The sequence below is a fragment of the Rattus rattus genome, chromosome 5, assembly GCF_011064425.1.
Source record: "Rattus rattus isolate New Zealand chromosome 5, Rrattus_CSIRO_v1, whole genome shotgun sequence".
Taxonomy (NCBI): domain Eukaryota; kingdom Metazoa; phylum Chordata; class Mammalia; order Rodentia; family Muridae; genus Rattus; species Rattus rattus.
The window spans coordinates 83086609-83104932 of record NC_046158.1 but is presented as its reverse complement, the minus strand read 5'-3'; the positions used below and the strand labels follow the sequence as shown (position 1 = coordinate 83104932).

At 47.3% G+C, this 18324-nt stretch overlaps 1 protein-coding gene across 3 annotated transcripts in view; it reads right to left on the bottom strand.

Moving 5' to 3' along the window:
* Window positions 1–12581: 12581 nt before the first annotated feature.
* Wt1 (WT1 transcription factor) overlaps window positions 12582–18324 on the bottom strand; it is a 41455-nt gene continuing 35712 nt past the window's right edge. For 2 of the 3 annotated variants that reach the window (XM_032902250.1, XM_032902252.1), the window contains 4 exons: window positions 17846–17996; window positions 15741–15830; window positions 14856–14948; window positions 12654–13014 (listed from right to left, as the gene is read on the bottom strand). In XM_032902250.1, coding sequence (XP_032758141.1) covers window positions 12893–13014; window positions 14856–14948; window positions 15741–15830; window positions 17846–17996 — 456 coding nt within the window. In that variant the 3' untranslated portion in view covers window positions 12654–12892. Of the gene's footprint in view, window positions 13015–14855; window positions 14949–15740; window positions 15831–17845; window positions 17997–18324 lie in introns of all 3 variants that reach the window. The other variant, XM_032902251.1, reaches the window with a different exon arrangement.

Genomic DNA, 18324 nt, shown 5'->3' with positions numbered 1-18324 from the left:
TCCCTGCTTAGCACGCACAAAGCTCTGCGTTTGGGAACATACGCGGATAGCTCCAACCTAAAACCCACGAACCTCATGCGCTCCAAACACAGCTATGAATGTGGCCCAAGGGAAAAAAATCATAAACTTACTTAAAACATTATGGGGTGTGGGGGAGAGGTTGCAAGTATTTTTTATTTTGATGTAGTTTGTTTTATTTGCAACTAGATTATAAGGTTCTTCACCATGAACTTTGTAGATGACAGTGTGTAAGGCTCTAGCCCAATTGCCTCAACTGAGGATTTCCGACCTGCAAAAGACGTATCCCTGGGAGGGGCTCATGTTCCTGCTGTCTGTACTTGTTGCTGATCCTGTGGGGCAGAAGACTGCCACCCCACACCATCGCGCATGCGCATGCTCGGTACTGTGCCCCTAAAACCCCAGATGCACTCCCAGTAGGAGACAAGGGAAGGAGAATAGTGGATGAGAAAGGCGGAGAACAGGCGGCTTGGAAGAGTAGTAATGGGCTCTACATAAACAGGTGATAAAAGCTGATAACAGCAATGGCAAAATTCAGAAAATAAAAACACTGCTCAGAAGATTTATAGACGAGTTAGCGTGGAGCTTCGTTGGCAATAACTCGAACTGATAAAAAAGCAACAGGGCATCAGCCACATAAACACTAGGCCACTTCAATGCTTCCATGTATATTATGATGACCCCAGTTGGTTGACACCGTCCAACCCCCCCTGACCCGGCACCAGGAGCAGCGCCCGAAACGTCAGGAGGAGGTTGTGTCGGGTCGAGGCTGCCGGGTAGTTTTTTTAGAAAGACAAGTTATGTTTGACTGGATGATGGCTCCAGTGAAAATGAATCGCCAGCAGACCCTGCCTTATCAGCTGCAGAAGTTCAGCGGGATGACGGCCCAACCTGGACCCAAAGAGAGCCTCTGGTTTCACATATCTGCTATGTCTTAAAGAATTCCTCCCAGTGCTTGGAGCCACACATATCTGCTTTGGGAGTGCATCCGCCTTTGGGGGCACTGGACTGAGCATGCAGGGTAGCTGTCTTCCGCCCCACAGGGTCCACAAGAAATCCAAACAGCAGGAAAGGAACATGAGCCCCTCCTAGAGCCAAGTACCTGTCCCTCCCAAGGCCATGGTGTATTGGTCTTTTTTGCCTTCCAGCTATGGTAGAAGGTGCCCAGGAAGGTCAAGATGCTACCACACAACACCATACTAGACGACCCATATATCTGGAGTAATAAGAAAGTGTCAATGTACACCTAACTTTTCCTTTTGTGTCAAGCACTATGAGAAGCACTTTGCCTCGTTTAACCAGACACCTCAAACTCCAGCACTCTGCCTTTCCAGCGCTGCTGACCTGTAACCTCCCCAACTGTAAGCCAGAAGTCCTTCCTTTCTTAAGTGGCTTTTGTGGGGTGTTTTATCAAATCAATAAGAAAAAGGAGCTAAGGCAGTGAGGGAACTGGGTGTGAGAGAGGCAGGTTTGATACCCGGTTAACCAGGCTGGGTAGGACTATTCACTGGACGGTTAAGAAGGACGTTAATTCAGCAGGGACCTTGGAACTGAGAAAGACTTTGATGGCTTTGTCAAACTCCATGGAGGGTCATGATCTTTGTGAAGCAGGAAAAGCTCTGGAATGACTTAAGCCAGAGCATCAATCAGGTCTATAAAACGCTAATGCGATGAAGAAGAGATAAGTCACACAAGGGGACCCGCCTGGACCATGAAAAGGCACTACTGGGTGTAGCTAGAGTTCTGAGGGAAAACAAATGAGAAGCCACAGTCAGTACTTGGGAGATGCTGAAAGGTGGTAAAAGCTGACCCGCAAATTACCAGAAGAGGTGCCGGTGATGTTCACTGTACCTGCTTTAACGGAGGGAGGTGCTGTCCCCAGTGAGAGTCACCTGAGTCACTTTCCCCTTAGCTGGGTAACGATGGTTGCCTGCATGCAAGGACTGCAGGATGCAGAAGGCCTACCAATTTACTTATTCCGTGCTAACGTTCAGGATGTTTGACTCTAGGTTCATATGTGCTGGGTCCTGGCAGCCCCTGGGAGCCTCAGAGAAAACGAGCATCGGTGGAGATGGAGACACAGTAGTGCAAGGAAGTTGAGTTTGTCCCGGGAGAGGGAACAAAGAAAGCTCCCAGGCTGTGTACATACATCTTTCCCTGCAAGAAGTGCTGTGGTGATTTGAATATGCTTGGCCCAGGAAGTGGCACTCTTAAGAGGTGTGGCTTTGTTGGAGGAGGTGTGGCCTTGTTGGAGGAAGCGTGTCACTTTTGGGGTGGGCTTTGAGACCCTCCTAGCTGCCTGAGGACAGTGTGCTCCTGGCTTCCTTTGATTGAAGATGTAGATCTCTCAGCTCCTCCAGCACCATGCCTTCCTGGAGGCTGTCAGGCTTCCTGCCTTGATGATAATGGACTGAAATCTCAGAACCTGTAAGCCAGCCCCAGTTAAATGTTGTCCTTATAAGAGTGGCCTTGGTCACGGTGTCTCTTCACAGTTATGGAAACCCTAAGTGAGACAAGTGCATTGACTGAGTGTGGAGAGGGTCCCCCCAGGCCAGGGCATCTTCAGCAGCCAGATGTGCCTGATTGAGAGATAATGACTGCAGTGGAACCTGAGAGCCTGGCAGATCCAGAGATTTGACTTGACCTAAGCGTCATGTGAGGAAAAAGCGGGGTCCTGTTCCCATCGGGCCTGGGCCGAGCAAAGCGGGCCAGACCTAGCCATGGGGTGGGGACAGAGATAGCAGCCCAAAGAAGCATCCCAGGATGAGAAAGTTGGATGGTCCATGATCAATGATTATGGATCATAGAGCGTTGAATGACTAGCTGACATTACTTTTTAAGGAAATAATTGATACAAGTAGTGAGACCTTTTCATTCTATTGAATTTTTTAAATTTAATTTAACATTTTTTTTTTAACTTATTCACGTTACACACATCCGGCTCATTGTCCCTCTTCTGGCCCCCCTTCCCCATCTCCCCTCCCCTTCTCCTCTGAGTGGGTTTTAAAACGTATCTTTCTGGTTGCCGAAAGCCCGAATCAATTGGTCTATGCCTTCAGAGATCCCACCTATCTGCAGGAGGTTTATTAGTAATGCTACCCTCTGCGTGTCTTACAGATGCAGAAACACACGCAGACCATGTGTGAGCGCACCTAAGAGAGCAGAGGGGAGGTCAGGGTGCACAGAGTGAACATCCAGGCACAGTTGTGAAATCTTTGGGGATTTTTATGGTTGGGTGAGGCATATTATGATACTTAACAAAATTGTTGAGAAAAAGACAAAACTTACAACAGCCCAGATTAAATGTTACAATGATGCTTAAGAGTTTAAATGGAGATAGCCTGCACAGAAGGGAAGAGATACTCCCAGGAGTCATAAGGTTATTGAATGAAAGCTCCAGATCAAGAGCAAGTTACCTCCCTACAACTGTGGGCCAGAAACGTCTCTAAAAGCCCTAACGCAATAAGAGCCCGTGCTGCAGCTGCTGGTTGCGTGCCAGAACTAAATGCTAAGAGCCTCTTACTTATCTCTGTTACTGAAGTCACCACATGCTCTGGGTGGAGCACATAGAGAAATAAGAACCAGGATTCTCCCTTCCTGTCAAAGGGGTTGTTTGGGCCACTAAAGAATACTCATTGAATGAGAAAGGCCATTAGCACAGGTTAGTCCATCTGAGGCTACCATCTATACAGTCTGCCCCTCGCGTCCCTGGGGTTGTTCAGCTATTAAAGATGGCCTGTTGATGTCACCAGCATGCCAGGCAAGGTATGTTCCCTGGTGTAATAGTGGCATGACGTTATGGATACGGTTGTCTCCTCATTGCATTTAAGGCCCGTGTCACAGAAAGGAATTTGCATTTAGTGTTGCAAGACAGATAAAACCTTGTGATTGAGAAGATCGTGAGCACTAGTGGGGGAAATGCAGCTTTCGTTTTGTCAATTACATGCAGTGTGCCTGCCAAATGGCCTTCTAAATGCCTGTGTTTATGCCTCTAGGTTGTTATGATGTTGGCCTTGGTTAAAGAAGTTTCTTTTAGAAGTGAGTGGAGGTTACTTCAGACTCATAGCTAGTCAAAGTACAAATAGCAAAATGACGAGAATATAAATACAATCAATCATGTATCTTATCACCCTTCCAAGCCTCAGGAAACATCTTGAAAGAAGCAGGTAGAAGAATGTAAGAACCAGAGAAGGGGTTGGGTCACTGTCATAGAAACAAAGCAGTTATGAGTACCCACACCAGAACTTCATAAGGCCAGGCCCACTAATATTCCACTGTGGATGGAGGGGCAGCTCTCAAGGTTCATGAGGAAGATTATGAAGTGCCTCATGAGGCAGGTGAGGCTTCGCCCTGAGCATATAGGAATGGCTAACCATTGCTGGGGGTGGGTATCAGTGGTGTGGTTGTCCAAGGTCCCAAGGCTTCTTCTGTAGATAACCCCTCCTTTGTGTTCCTCTAACTCACTCAAAATTATTGGCTCACTAGCCAGACTGGATGAAATCTTTTCTTTTTATTCTGTCATCACTGCCTTTCCCAGGGCAAACACATGCTTGTTCCCATTTCCCCATGCGAAGTCATATAATGCCTGGTCACCGCAGTCACTAGAAAACACTGACAGCTACAGTTCAAGAGAGAAAGGCAGAGACTACTTTTTGGCCGGGCCAGCTTGTCAATGACTAACATTTCCCATAAGACCACCACAGCCTGCTCACCACTCAGTGAACTCAGGGCGTGTTTATCAGATGAGCATCCACAAGAAGAGGTCAGTCAGCTCCTCCTCATAGCTATTTCTGGGGTGGTGACAGATGCTGATTCTTCTAGATCTGCTTGTTGTCATCTCTCTTGCCACAACATTATCATGACCTTTTTACGAGATGATCCTCTGCTTCTCTCCCTTGCTAGGACAGAGGTTTGTTAGGGTCCAAGATAGAAGCAAGGCTAAGCCCTCGTTGAATGATAAAGGCCACTATAGGGTTCTACATCTAAAGAGCTCAGAAGTCAGGGCAAGACATATCTCTGAAGGCTCAAGGCCTTCATTATTTATGTGCATGTATTCATGCTCATGCATATTCACATGCATGAGTATGTGAGTATACATGTGTGCCGTTGTGTGCAGATGCCAGAGGCCAACTTCAAGTGTCTTCCTAAGTCATTCTCCAAGCCTAGCCTTCCTGGATGGCAAGAACTCAGATATATCTTACAAAACTGGAGGATGCCTGCTCCTGCTAAAAGGGTGTGTGTGTGTGTGGGAGGGGTAATTCTATCCTTGGGTCCAGATGATTCTACTCCCAGCCCCATCATTACTAGAAACCAACAGCTTCCTCCCAGTCATCTCCTTCTGATGTAGAGCTCTTTGGGAAAGCAAGATGCGGCTCTCAAAACGAGATCATTGACCCTGAACTTTTCAAATGTGTTTCTCAGTTTCCTCTTTTCTCAGTACCTGGCTAACATTATACTCTCATTAGTTCTTGAGTTCTGGTATGTGATGTAAAATACTGAATGAGCCTATTAAGCAAACAGGCCCTATACCTGAATGTAAGAGAGGGAACATCTTGCCCGTCACGCCTGTTGTCTCTGGGAATGGGACAGTTGTCTCCAGTGGCCTAGATAGTGAGTGGGCAGGACAGCTGTGCCATTCTCTGCATAGCCCTACTGCTGTGGTAGGGGGTTCAGCAAGCCCTGAGATCAGGACAAGGAAGAGTTAAGCGCCCACTGTGAGCTATTTATGCCGATGTCCCATAAGCACAAACTGAAGAGCCTGGGTGAGGATGAGGGGCTTCTTAAACCTCAGCTCTTCATCTGCAAAAGGAGATCGCTCTCTGAGAGAGCGCGCGCACACAGTGGTGCTGATGCGCACAGAGATTCGGCACTGGATGTGCACAACCTTGTGTCCCTTGAGCACCCTGTATATGAGTCCCAGGGGTGGTGCTAGCAGAGCAGGTCCAGGTTCACACAAGGGTCAGACTTGTCAGACCTCCCTGACATCCACACTTCATTTCTCATCTGTCTCATCTCTCTTCCTGGTTGTGTCTTCCTCTTTCTACCCCTCCATCTTTCCCCCAGGAGTCTGTTTGTCCTCTCAGTGGACCTTGGAGTCCCTCTTGTCAGACCATCCTTCTCCACCACTGTCAGCATCACCAATGCTCCAGGGATGATGCAAGAGAGGAAACCCTCGTGTTCCAACCCTCACCCCCTGACATTTATCTCAGCCCCGTCCCCCTGGGCCACCCTTCAACCCTCCTCTGCTCCATGAAAATCACTCAGTGTCTCTTCAACACATATTCGGAGTCTGGTCTGCTCTTGCTGCTTATGTCTGTCTACAAGCTCTGCCCGAGGCTTCCTGATGATGGCCTGATTTTCAGCCTGTGCTTACTGGCCCTGCCTTGCAAAGCCTTAACTTCAGGGGCGCCATTGTCTCCCACTCTCTAGCCCCTGGAACCTACTCCCATGGGAAGTCTATGGAGAATCTGAGCACCAGTGCTACTGTGTAAAGCCTCCTGTAGGCTCTTCTGGTGATCTCGAACCTTCTGAGACTCCATCCTGCTTTGTTTTCTGTCTAAGTCCCATTGAAACCCAAGAACTAACAGAATCAGGATTTTGATCTGAAAAATGGAAAGTCTCAGAGCCTTCCACAGAAGCAGCTACTCTCCCTCTCCCTCTCCTCCTCCCCCTCCCTCTCCCTCTCCCTCTCCCTCTCCTCTCCCTCCCTCCCTCCCTCTCCCTCCTTCCCTCCTTCCCTCCTTCCCTCCCTCCCTCTCAGCATGTCTCTAGTGATGACGGACATTCCACCAGGTTTGAGATCATTATCATAAAGATTTATTTTTGTTATATGTGTTTTTGTGTGTTTGCACCCTGCATGTGAGTATAAATGGATGTGCAGATCAGGGGTCAAGGTTGAGTATCTGTATCCAGGACTCTCTACCTTACTTTTTGAAACTTGGTCTCTTATTGAACCCAGTGCTCATCGATTGGCCAGCCTAACTAGCCAGAGAGCTCTGAAAGTCTACCTGTCTCTGCCCCTAGTAGTGAGAGTTAAGAGGTGGGCTGCCTCTCAGGGCTTTTTATGTGGATGCAATAGGCATTTTACTGACTGAACCATCCCCTCCTAAATTTGTTTTATTCATTAACTTCTGCATGATTCTAGCAAATACATATTTACCTAGATTTCAATCACTTGATAAATGGTCACTAGAAGAAAAGACATCAGAGGAAAGAGCAAGAGGCCTTCGATGGTCTTCAAGATTTGTTTTTCCTATTCCTTTACAAGCTACTCTGCCTGCTCAGACACTTCAAAGAGAAATGTCTCCTCAGAGTGGCTAATTCAAATAGGTGGATTTAGATATCAATTGTAAAGCACCCGATCTCCTCTCTTAGCTGGTGACAACTCTTCCTGGTAAAAGTGACTCCCTTCTTCTGTACCAGGATCTCTCAAACCCGAGTCCACTGACAGTCAGGGATGGGTAAGTCTTTGGCAGAAAGGATGAGTATCCTGGGCTGTTTAGCTGTATCTCTGGTGTAAGTCCATCAATGCATCTCTGTCGTGATTACCCAAGGCCTGACTAATAAGCTCCTAAAAGGGCAAAGCCACTCCCAGTGTAAAAGCCCTGTGTTGGCTGGTCTTATGTCCATTTGGCACAAGCTAGAGTTATCTGAAAGGAGGAAACCTCAATTGAGAAGATGCCTCCACAAGGCAATTTCTTAGTTAGTGATCGATGGTGGGGAGGCCCTGTCCATTGTGGGTGGTGCCATCCCTGGCCAGGTGGTCCTAGGTTCTATAAGAGAGTAGGGAAAGCAAGCCATGTGAACCAAGCCAGGAAACAGCACCCCTCTAGGTTCCTGCCCTCTTTGAGTTCCTACTCAGACTTCCTTCCATGATAAACAACAATATGGAAGTGTAAACCAACTAAACCCTTTCCTCCCCAACTTGTTTTTTGGTCATAGTATTTCATTGCAATTAAAAAGAAAACTAATTAGGGCTGGAGAGATGGCTGAGCGGTTAAAAGCACTGACTACTCTTCCAGAGGTCCTGAGTTCAATTCCCAGCAACCACATGGTGGCTCACAACCATCTGTAATGAGATCCAATGCCCTCTTCTGCTGTGTCTGTATAAAAATAAATAAATGTTCAAAAAACTAATTAAAACAGCTCTGGTTCTATACATGTGTGCACGTAGATGGCTGTCTATATGCAGGTGAGGGCAGGTGAAAGACAAGGCTAGAGCCTATGATTGGGCAGTAGAAAAGGAAGGCGGGCTGAGAGCTTTGGAGAGGCTGGAGAGAGATGGAGAGGGAGAAGGAAGGAAGATGGAGGAAGAGAAGGAGGACCCAGATCTGTGTGGCTTTAAATAGCCACAGGTAGCTATGAATATCATATAAGGGATGGATTATTCCAGGACAATTCGTCCAATCTAAGTGAACAGCTTATATCATATCAATTGGCTCTGAGTTCTCTGGTCATTTTGTGGGTTGAGAATTTAGTGATAGAAATCTGGCTGATAAATTACAAGCCTCTAGAGTTTTGATTTTACTGGGTAACGGGGATTTATAAGTGTTAACCACAAGATGGGCAGTCGCTGCATGGGGTTAGCCATGGAGGTGGCAAAACTGCTGGGGCCAGAGAGTAGCTGGCACTAGTGTGGGATGGTGCATCCTGTTTTTATTATTTAACGGAGCATGTGCACACGCATACATCCTCAAAGACGCGCTGGCAAGTCTGAGTTTGGTGTTGGTGCTATGGTCACTTGAATGAGAACGGCCCCCATTCTTGGATTGGTTGAACTGTTTGGGAAGGATTAGGAGGTGTGGCCTCACTGAAGGAAGCTCTCACTTTGAGGTTTCAAAAGCTTCCCACCGTCCCTCGTGCACTGCTTGCAGTTTTGAAATGTGAGCTTTAAGCTATCTCTGCCACCGTGCCTTTTCTCTGCCGTCATTGGCTCTAACCCTCTGAAAACGTAAGTTGGCCTTGGTCATAGTGTTTTACCATAGCAACAGAAAAGTGACTAATACAGAGGTTGGTACCAAGGAGCTGACTCCGGCTGTGACAGCCTGACATGTGGGTTTGGGGTTAGTGTGGGATATGTTGGGACTGTCGACTAGATAGGATGGAGTGACAGGGTCTGAAGGTAACTTCCCCATGGAACGTATTTCCTGGGCTAGTGTGCACAGTTCCTCTGGTACCTTCTGCATGATCCCCTTGGCCCTCGGCCCCACAGACTCCCAAAGCAGAACCCTGGGCCACCTCCGCGGCCATTACGAGTGGTCAGTATAGTTCGGTGTCATCTTAGGATTGTCAAGTGTCACCAGTCACCTTTGAGTCCCTCACAGCAAATACTTGCTGAGCCCACCCTATGGGTCCTTGTTACACGTCTGCTGTCCACAGCCCACCGTGGCAGGAGTCATCTGGGAGCCCGTTCAGACGCTCTGCTGGCGGTTCTACAACAGAGCCTGGGCCTCAGCAAACTCTTTGGGTGGTTTCAGTGAACATTAAAGCTGGGTTTGGACCCGTGGTTGAGTCATTCGGGGGAGGGAAAAGAACACCCATTTAGTTCACATCATGGTTGGGAAGACATGAGAGAGAGAGAGGAAGTAGCAGGGCAGAGTGTGGGCTCTCATCACCTAAGCATGGTCATTGAGACTCAGTGCCTTCATTTATAAAACAGAGACATGTTCCCTGACTGCCTTACAGGATTGCCCTACAGATTGACACAGAATATGGAAAAGTACCACAATGACACAAGGCACTGTTCAAGGATACGTACTCTTGATGCTAAAGAAAGTCATAAATGAGAGAGCTCGGGAAACTAGGAATAGTGTTGAAAGATCCAGTCACCGGGCAGGGAGGGGGCAGGCTGGAACTGGAGTGAAACACTGGAGAACTGCACACTTTGCCAGGCTCCAGCCCTGAGCCATAGGGATCACCTACTTCCCACCACCCACCACCCACCTACCAGTCTGCAGTGTCAGCACCAGTGTCTCAGAAACACAGTGTCAAACTGGGGCTTTGCAAAAGACACAAGACACACAGATGTGATCTTTGTGGTGAGGCTGGCGAGAAGCCCAGCTGTTGCAAATAATCACTGCGGTTCAAGGTACAAGGGAAAGGACGTTTTGTCAGGGTACAGGGCTGACTCGTGAGCACACCCAGACACTGCAAGCAAAGAATGGAAGATACAGCAAATCAACAGGTGAGCTCATGGGCAAGAGTTCTAGACGATTCTTGTAAGTCTTTTGGTACTCTAGATTTTGTTTTCATTTAATTGTCCTGTGTTGGGGGTAGGGGGAGTCTCATAGACGGGGGAGCAGAAGGCCGCAGACATAGGATTTGAATCCAGACTGCCCTCCTTTCTGAAGTCCATGCTCTTCCCTGTGAGCTGCACTGCTGCAGTCTTCGAATCCCTGACCTGCTCTGAGCAGTGGGAACACTGTGGTTGGACTTTTGTTGTGAAACCCGCTCTCTGACTCACTGATGTCTGCCGTGCTTGTCCTGAGCTTCTCCAGAGAAATGCTGTCTTCTGGCAGGAAAAGATAAAAAGCGGCTGATACCCATGAGTCACCGCGCTCGCTATAATTAACGGTGGTGCAAGATCCAGAAGCAGCAGAGGCGTCTCCAGACCCCTCTTTAAGGCTGTCCCGGGACATTGAGCTGCAAAGAGTCCCCTGCGGCTAAGATCCTTTGTGCCCAGGAGCCCTTTAAATGAAGAAACAAAACCTGAAGTGCTCTAAGATAATGGAGCTGAGAGGCTGAGCAAATTCATGTCCTTATGATCCAAAACCATGCACCAGAGCAGGGCTCCACAGGTTACCGAGGGTGTAGATCTCTGCCTTTAGCCTCAGCTGCCCTGGGAAGTCTAAGCGCTTTCCTCCCCTGCTGAGATGAATCACAGAAGCTACAGTTGTAAATACAGTTTGCTAGGTGCTCAGCTTCTGTCCTTCTGATACCTGGAAGATGTCAGCGAACTTTTCAAAAAAGGCTAGATATCAGTAGAGCCTCTCTATCCCCTCTGTGGCTCTGGACCTGATGCAGTGATTATTTTGATTAAAATAAGGCTTGAACCACAATACCACACCATGGGCAAGCCACCCAAGCGTCACACAAGGACAGCTGCTTCATGGTGAATGGTGAGGGTGGCCCCTGAAACTCTGAAGACAAATCATTCCCGGCCCAACAAAAAGAAGTCAACGGGCTGGAGAGATGGCTCAGTGGTTAAGAGCCCCGACTGCTCTTCCAGAGGTCCTGAGTTCAATTCCCAGCAACCACATAGTGGCTCACAACCATCTGCAACACAATCTGATTCCCTCTTCTGGTGTGTCAGGCTACTCACTTATATAAAATAAAAATAAAATCTTTAAAAAAAAGAAGAAGTCAACTATGGGGGTTGGGGATTTAGCTCAGTAGTAGAGCGCTTGCCTAGTAAGCACAAAGCCCTAGGTTCGGTCCCCAGCTCTGAGAAAAAAAAAGAAAAGGAAAAAAAAAAAAGAAGTCAACTATGGTCAGGGGCCTGGATCGGCCGTTACTGGTAGCTATCATTGTTGATGACATGATTATCTGCTTAACAGAGGTTCAACGGACCTTGAGATTTGAACACAATACAACCAAAAGACTCCTCTGTTTGCTTTTTGAATAGACTTTAATTGACAGCCAAGTGAAAAAAATGCAGGTTACATTTTTAGTATTATCATTGATACACTGTAAGGTTGACATCCACACAGTGATGTATCTAATACCCATACACCTCCTGATTTTAGTCGACAAAGAGCACATCATATATATACATATATATTTACACAGTATTTCAAGCTACAGTAAATAATTAACTCCCTCCCTTTAAAAAAAGAAACAACAACACACGCACACCTTTAAACAATGGGTTGCCTCACAATAATATATCTTTTTTTTCCCCACATACTTGCAGACTCAAAGATACTTAAGTTACTTAAGAACAGTCTTACCAGTGAAGATCCTGGACCAGCCCCTAGTTTCTTTTAAAGTCATTTTAATTTTTACAACTCGAAGCCACATAGCCAGTGTGGACTGTACACTCTAAAGACACCCCAGATGATGGGAATGAATCTTTCACTTCCTTCACATGAGGAGGAAAGTAGATCTCTGAAGATATACCTAATTACAACTAAAAAATAAATCAGAAACGTTAAAAAAAAATCTCTGCTCTTAAAACATCATTTCTTAAGAGCACAGTGCTAACGTTAACGACAGTGAATAGATGAACAGGAAGGTGCCTTCCTGTCCTAACTATACAGGGGTTCTAGTTAGGGGTTCTAATCCACTATGCAGTTACTCCGAAACCTATGAGCTTTAAAAACCGTCTGGTAGAATTACATCCGGCCTTCCGGGTTTCCAGGTTTGCAGCCTGACCTCTGGAATTCTGCGCCATACTTGCCCCTGGTGCCTTGCTCTCTGATTTATTTCTTTCTAGGGCTGTTAGTAAATGGGGACCATGACAGGGTTTACATTAGCAGACACATACACATGCCCTGGCCTATAAATATCCCATGAAAGAAAATGGAACAATCGCTCTAATCCCAGAGAAATGAGCACAAGGAGAAGAGGAGAGTCGGGGGACATTATCAACAATGGTTCTTCTAGCGGTAGAAAATCCAGACAATGTCAATGGGCTTTCTAGACACTCTGAGCCACTTTTTTCAGGCCTGCGAGTTAATCAAGAGTGGGCGGAGCACCGACTCCTTCCGGCAAACCTGATAGGACGCAGTCAAACAGGTGTGCTGTCTCGGAAGTCGGATGAAGATCCACCACCGTGTCCTTTTGTAGGTGAGAGGGAGGAATTTCAAAATCAGATTTGGAAGCCGTTTGCACACTTTCTTGCCTGGGATGCTGGACTGTCTCCGGGTCGGACCCCTCAAAGCGCCAGCTGGAGTTTGGTCATGTTTCTCTGGTGCATGTTGTGATGGCGGACTAATTCGTCTGACCGCGCAAACTTTTTCTGACAACTGTGCCACCGACAGCTGAAGGGCTTTTCACCTGTTGACACAATTGCCAGTCAGAGACACTTGCAACAGAATGACTGGGCACAGGTTCAACTATCAAAGGCCCGCGTTAAATCACCACAGCCGCCCTGGACTCCCATGGGTCGTTCCCTAAGCTAGCCAACTGGCTCTTCACCAGCAGCCTGGGATTAGCAATGCCTTCTGAGGGCTTGATAACCAGAAGCACTGTAAATACAACAAAATGGAAAACTTGGGAAATGGGAGAGAAGTCTAGTTTGTGGGAATCTCTAAGCAACTCATAAATTAAGGGGGTTTGGGAAACCTCTGTTTTATCTCTAAGGATGCTCTGTGACCTGTGCAAATGTTTCTGTTGCTGGCTAAGTAGGACCTGATCTGCAAGGGCCACTGGACCACCACCCTGGGTACTGTTGATTGATGACTGGCCAGCAATAGATCTAGGACCAAAGCTTTACTCTTTATATATAGATGATTTAAAATAAATCGTGGATATCAATTTGTATTCTTTTTGCTTCTTTTTAGTGCAGAGTCTGAATCAGAAACAAACTGTGTCAGAGCAGAGGGTCCGGTTGCAAATGACTAAGACTGCTCTGTCTTGGGAGCTCCCATCCTCATTGAAAACAATAAATACCTTGCGTGCAATGCCTAACACACAGGTGTCACTTAGAGGTATATGATCCTTGCCTTTCAAACAGCCTCACAAAGAAACATTACTTCACTCCACAGATGCAGGCAGGATTTGAACCTAGACATGCCTAATTCAAAGCCCACTCTCATCCCTGTGTCACATCCCCAGGGCTTGCAGAAGAAAATACCACAGGAAACAAGCCCTGTGCTGTGTGGAGGATCTTCCGAGGGTATGATAACCTGACTGTCCTGAGAGCGAGGGCTTTCCTGGACACTTACAATAACATGGCTTCCTCACGTCCTGTTCACTGGCCATCCGCTTTTCCTAAACTGGCTCCTGCCTGCCACTCCCACCTCCTCACAGGCACTTCTCAACTCCCTTTCATATTGGTCCTCTCAGCTGCACCCGGCTTGGCTGAGTCTGACTCCCTCCTTAATTCCCTGGCTTCCCGGATGGCTGTTTGAACTCAAGCTCTTTCTCCAAGAACAATGGGGCAGAGGTGGGGCAGTCACCACTGAGGTTGCCTTTCAATTGCTCTGTGGCTCTGGGCAAACCGTTTAATCACTCCCCACCACAGACTCATCTGTTCAAAGAGGATTGAAACCACCTACCCTAGTCTTCTTCCAGGGAGGCCGTGAAGATGAAGAACTAATCTAAGAGATGGTTCTGCTTCCTAAGGAAGCAAATGAGCAAAAAGGGCAGTGCTATTTTCACCATGAATCTCATAGCCTTGGGGGCAAACACAGTGCTTCAGCAGCTAGAGGCTGCGTCAATCCCCCATTCTCCTCCCTGTGCTGGTATATCCATGTGCTTGTGTTAGTCTGACAGAAACCTAGACTCCTCGTGGAGCTTTAAGTAAGTGGGGTACGCTCTCTGATCGGGTATGAAACTTAGGTTCTCAGTAGAATAGAATATCTTGAATTTCTGATCACGCTATCGGGTTGATTGTTCAGTTGGTAACACAGCAAACTGGGGACAGTGGAGACGACCTTATCTTTGCTGTGAATCCCCCTGGGCATTCTCTGCCCATCTCTTGCCTACCCCATGCTCTTTGACCCTTTCTCTGAAAAACATTATCATTTATCATATAAAGATAGCCAGACACAGCCATTCTCTGAATGGATTCTCAACTCTAGAACTTGCACAGGAGTCTCTCGCATTGCAAACAGTCTCATTCAACAGTAGCTTAGAAAATAATGAAGAATAAATGTGAAGAAAAGTTTACGCACTTGTTTTACCTGTATGAGTCCTGGTGTGGGTCTTCAGGTGGTCGGACCGGGAAAACTTTCGCTGACAAGTTTTACACTGGAATGGTTTCACACCTAAACGGACAGAGAAGGTCTAGCCTCGGCCCTAGCAATGTGGGGCACAGTGAGACACATGAGAAGCCCGGCATATCTTTCACATCAGCCAGGTCTGCGTCTGCTGGGACCTCATACTTCCTTGGTCCCCAGACTCGGCAGAAGACACCTGATTCTGTACAGCAACCTCCAGGAGCTGCTCCCAACTTGGAAAAAACCATTTCCTAATTACAAACATCCAGTTCTCGCCAGTAGACAAGTGCTAGAGACTGAGAAAGGTAGATCACTGCAAACAGGATCCTCGCCATTGCCCTGGTTCCTGACTGACCATCATCAGTCTACCACAGTCTACCGCTGAGGGATCCCACAGCCGCTGTGGCTCTCATCAGGAACGTGAGATGTTTCCTTTCTCTTCTCCTTCTCCTTTGTAAAGGAAGACTTTTTATGATATGTGTGTGCGTGTGCGTGTGCATGTGTGCGTGTGTGAGTGAATGTATGTCGTGTGTGTGCATTGCCCTCAGAAGCCAGAAGAGAGTGCCCTATGGAGCTGTGGTGGCAGGCAGTGACGGGCCACCTGGTGTGGATGCTGGGGACCGAAGCTGAGTGGCCCACAAGAACAAGTACTCTTAACTGCTGAGCCATCCTCTCTACAGCCCTTCTTTTTAAAAGAAGTCTCCAGGTGAGGGGAAGAAAGTTGGGAAAATGGAACAGATAGATCACCCTCTTGTCTGTGTTCAACAGAGAAGACAGTCACAAAATCCGCTCTAACCCAAGGGCCTGTGACTGCTGGCAATGAAAAGTGAACCTACAAACCTGTGTGTCTCCTTTGGTGCCTTTTGAGCTGGTCTGAGCGAGAAAACCTTCTCTCGCAGTCCTTGAAGTCACACTGGTATGGTTTCTCACCTTAGGGAAAACACATGCCATTCTGAGTACAGTGCTGGAAGGAAACCTCTTCACAAGGAAACCCCCCTAAATGCAGATGAAGGGATCCCAAAATGCCCAAAGCACTAAGGGGAGCTGGTTAGGGCAGTGCTGTAGACTTCTGGGAAAAGAAAATCCCACTTACACACATGCCCATGGACATAGGAAGGAGTGAATGCAGATACCCTGGCGAAGTTCCCTCACTGTGAAATGGAACCAATAATCTGACAACATCAAAGGGTCCATGAACAGATTAGACCAGACGGTCCAAGTAGAAGGAGCAGACTGGTGCCTAGCACTGAGGCGATGATCAGAAAAATACAAACATTAGCATGGACTATTTGGAGAAGTCAAAAAACCAAAAAGGTTTGTTTCAAGGTCCATGTTTGAATCGGAGATAGAATTTTGGATAGTGCGCCTTGAGGCCGGCCTTGTGAATGAACTGTTCTGTGTTTTATGGCCTGAAGATGTGGTGTTCTCTGCCACTGACTTCTTGTTCCTGGGACCAACATAAATGACTCCATGGTTGTAAGATTCCCCAATTAAACCAGAAGCTGAAGCATTTAACAAGATTGTTGTCCTTTAATCTGAACCAAGTCAGCAGTAGGATTGTGCAACCCTGGAAAGAAGAGCCTCACCCCTGTGTCCAAGGAAAAGTTCAGCCAAGTGCTGGGAGAGGAGCCCCCAAGGGTGCACTGAGCTTCTGCAAGTGTTCCCACCTCCTAGAATTCTGACTCACTGGATTCTGGGATGGAGAGCTAGATACTCCAGGGTCAGTAGGGTCTTTCCATGGGTGGACAGCTCCAAGTTTCCTTTCACGTCTCAAAACCTCTGGTGCTTCCCTGGTTCTGCGTGTCTCTTGTAGCTGACCTCACTACTCTGAGCCCCCCTCACCCTTCATCTTTATGCCCCCCCCATTCCTACCCATCGAAATGTAATGTTAAATGTTAAGCACACACCCTTCACAAATGCCTCGTGCTCTGCAATGCTGGCTTATGGTTTGAGTATGGAATGTCTCCCACAGACCCCTCGGGCTCGAGCTCATAGTGCTTAAGACCTTGTGGACCATTTCAGGTGAATCCTAGCAGGAAACAGTGGACTGCTGTGGGCACGGCCCTGGAGGCTTATAACCTGGTCCCATCTCCCGTCTTCCGTCTCCCTCTGCTTCTTCATCCAGAGATGGGAATGACCAGCCTCGTGCTCCCATTGCTACAGCTTTGAGGATGTTCCCAACGTTATACCTTCCCAGCTGTGATAAGCTGTGCTCCCAAACATCGAGCCACAATGAATCCACTTGGCAGGTGTTCAGTGATGGTGGGGAAAGAAGCACCTGGCACAGCCTGCTTGGGAAGCTGTGACCTTTATCGAAGAACTGACTCCAGAGTGTCTTTGAATCTACCCTTCAAAGTTTATGGTGACCTTACCCATCAATCTCTGCGCCATCAGATTGTCCTATCCCAGGCTCATCTTCTCTGCTAAAGGTACTAATAGTTCTTCAGGAGTAACACTATCATTTATTCAGTCCTGGAGACACAGGTCCTATGCTAGGTGTGTCATAGCTACAACTCCTTTAATACACTTTGATCTAAAGCACAAGGCTTGCGAATTGTATAGTGTTACACAATACAATATATAGCATTATCATCCTCATTGTCCTTACAAAACACTTGGAGTTCAGAGGTATGGTAAGTGATGATGGTTCGAGGTCTCATCAGTTGATGGTGAATGTGACCGTTCAAACAGATGTCACTTTTATTCTATGGCATTTGTTTTTCACCGCCCTGTTCTGCTTTCCTGGAAATGCCTTACTGGTTTCTTTAATAAAGTATGGGAGAACAACAGGCAAACAGCCCTGTGGCCTCAGAGTCACCGTGGCCTGAACTTTCAAAGTGCAAGCTTTCCATCCCACAAGTCACCTGTGCCCTGAGCAGCGTCAGAGTCTAGAGTGGGAGCTCATGAACCACCATGGCTCAAGTCTGGACAGTGGACACACTTACCAGTGTGCTTCCGGCTGTGCATCTGTAAGTGGGACAGCTTAAAATATCTCTTATTGCAGCCTGGGTACGCACACATGAAAGGACGTTTCTCACTGGTTTCAGATGCTGACCGGACAAGAGTTGGGGCCACTCCAGATACGCGCCGCACATCCTGCAGGCAAATATAAGAGGAGTGGAGACCTTGTGCCCTATGTGAACATTAATGTCATTCCCATGGGAAACTGAACACTGAAATGCACCCAAACAAGAGAAGGCAGGTATGGTATGAGACAAAAAAAAAATGTTCGCCTCCATACCCTAGATACCTGTGGCAGGCATCACTAACAGATGATAGGCTAGGAAACTTTATGATGCAGTATTCTGATGTCACTACAACTGACCTACAGGACTTGGATTTGAAGCGAAGCATTCTTTGAGGTCCCTTACACAGAACCTCTAGAGAAGATGCATTGGTTTCTGCAGAGTTCCCAATCTATCTC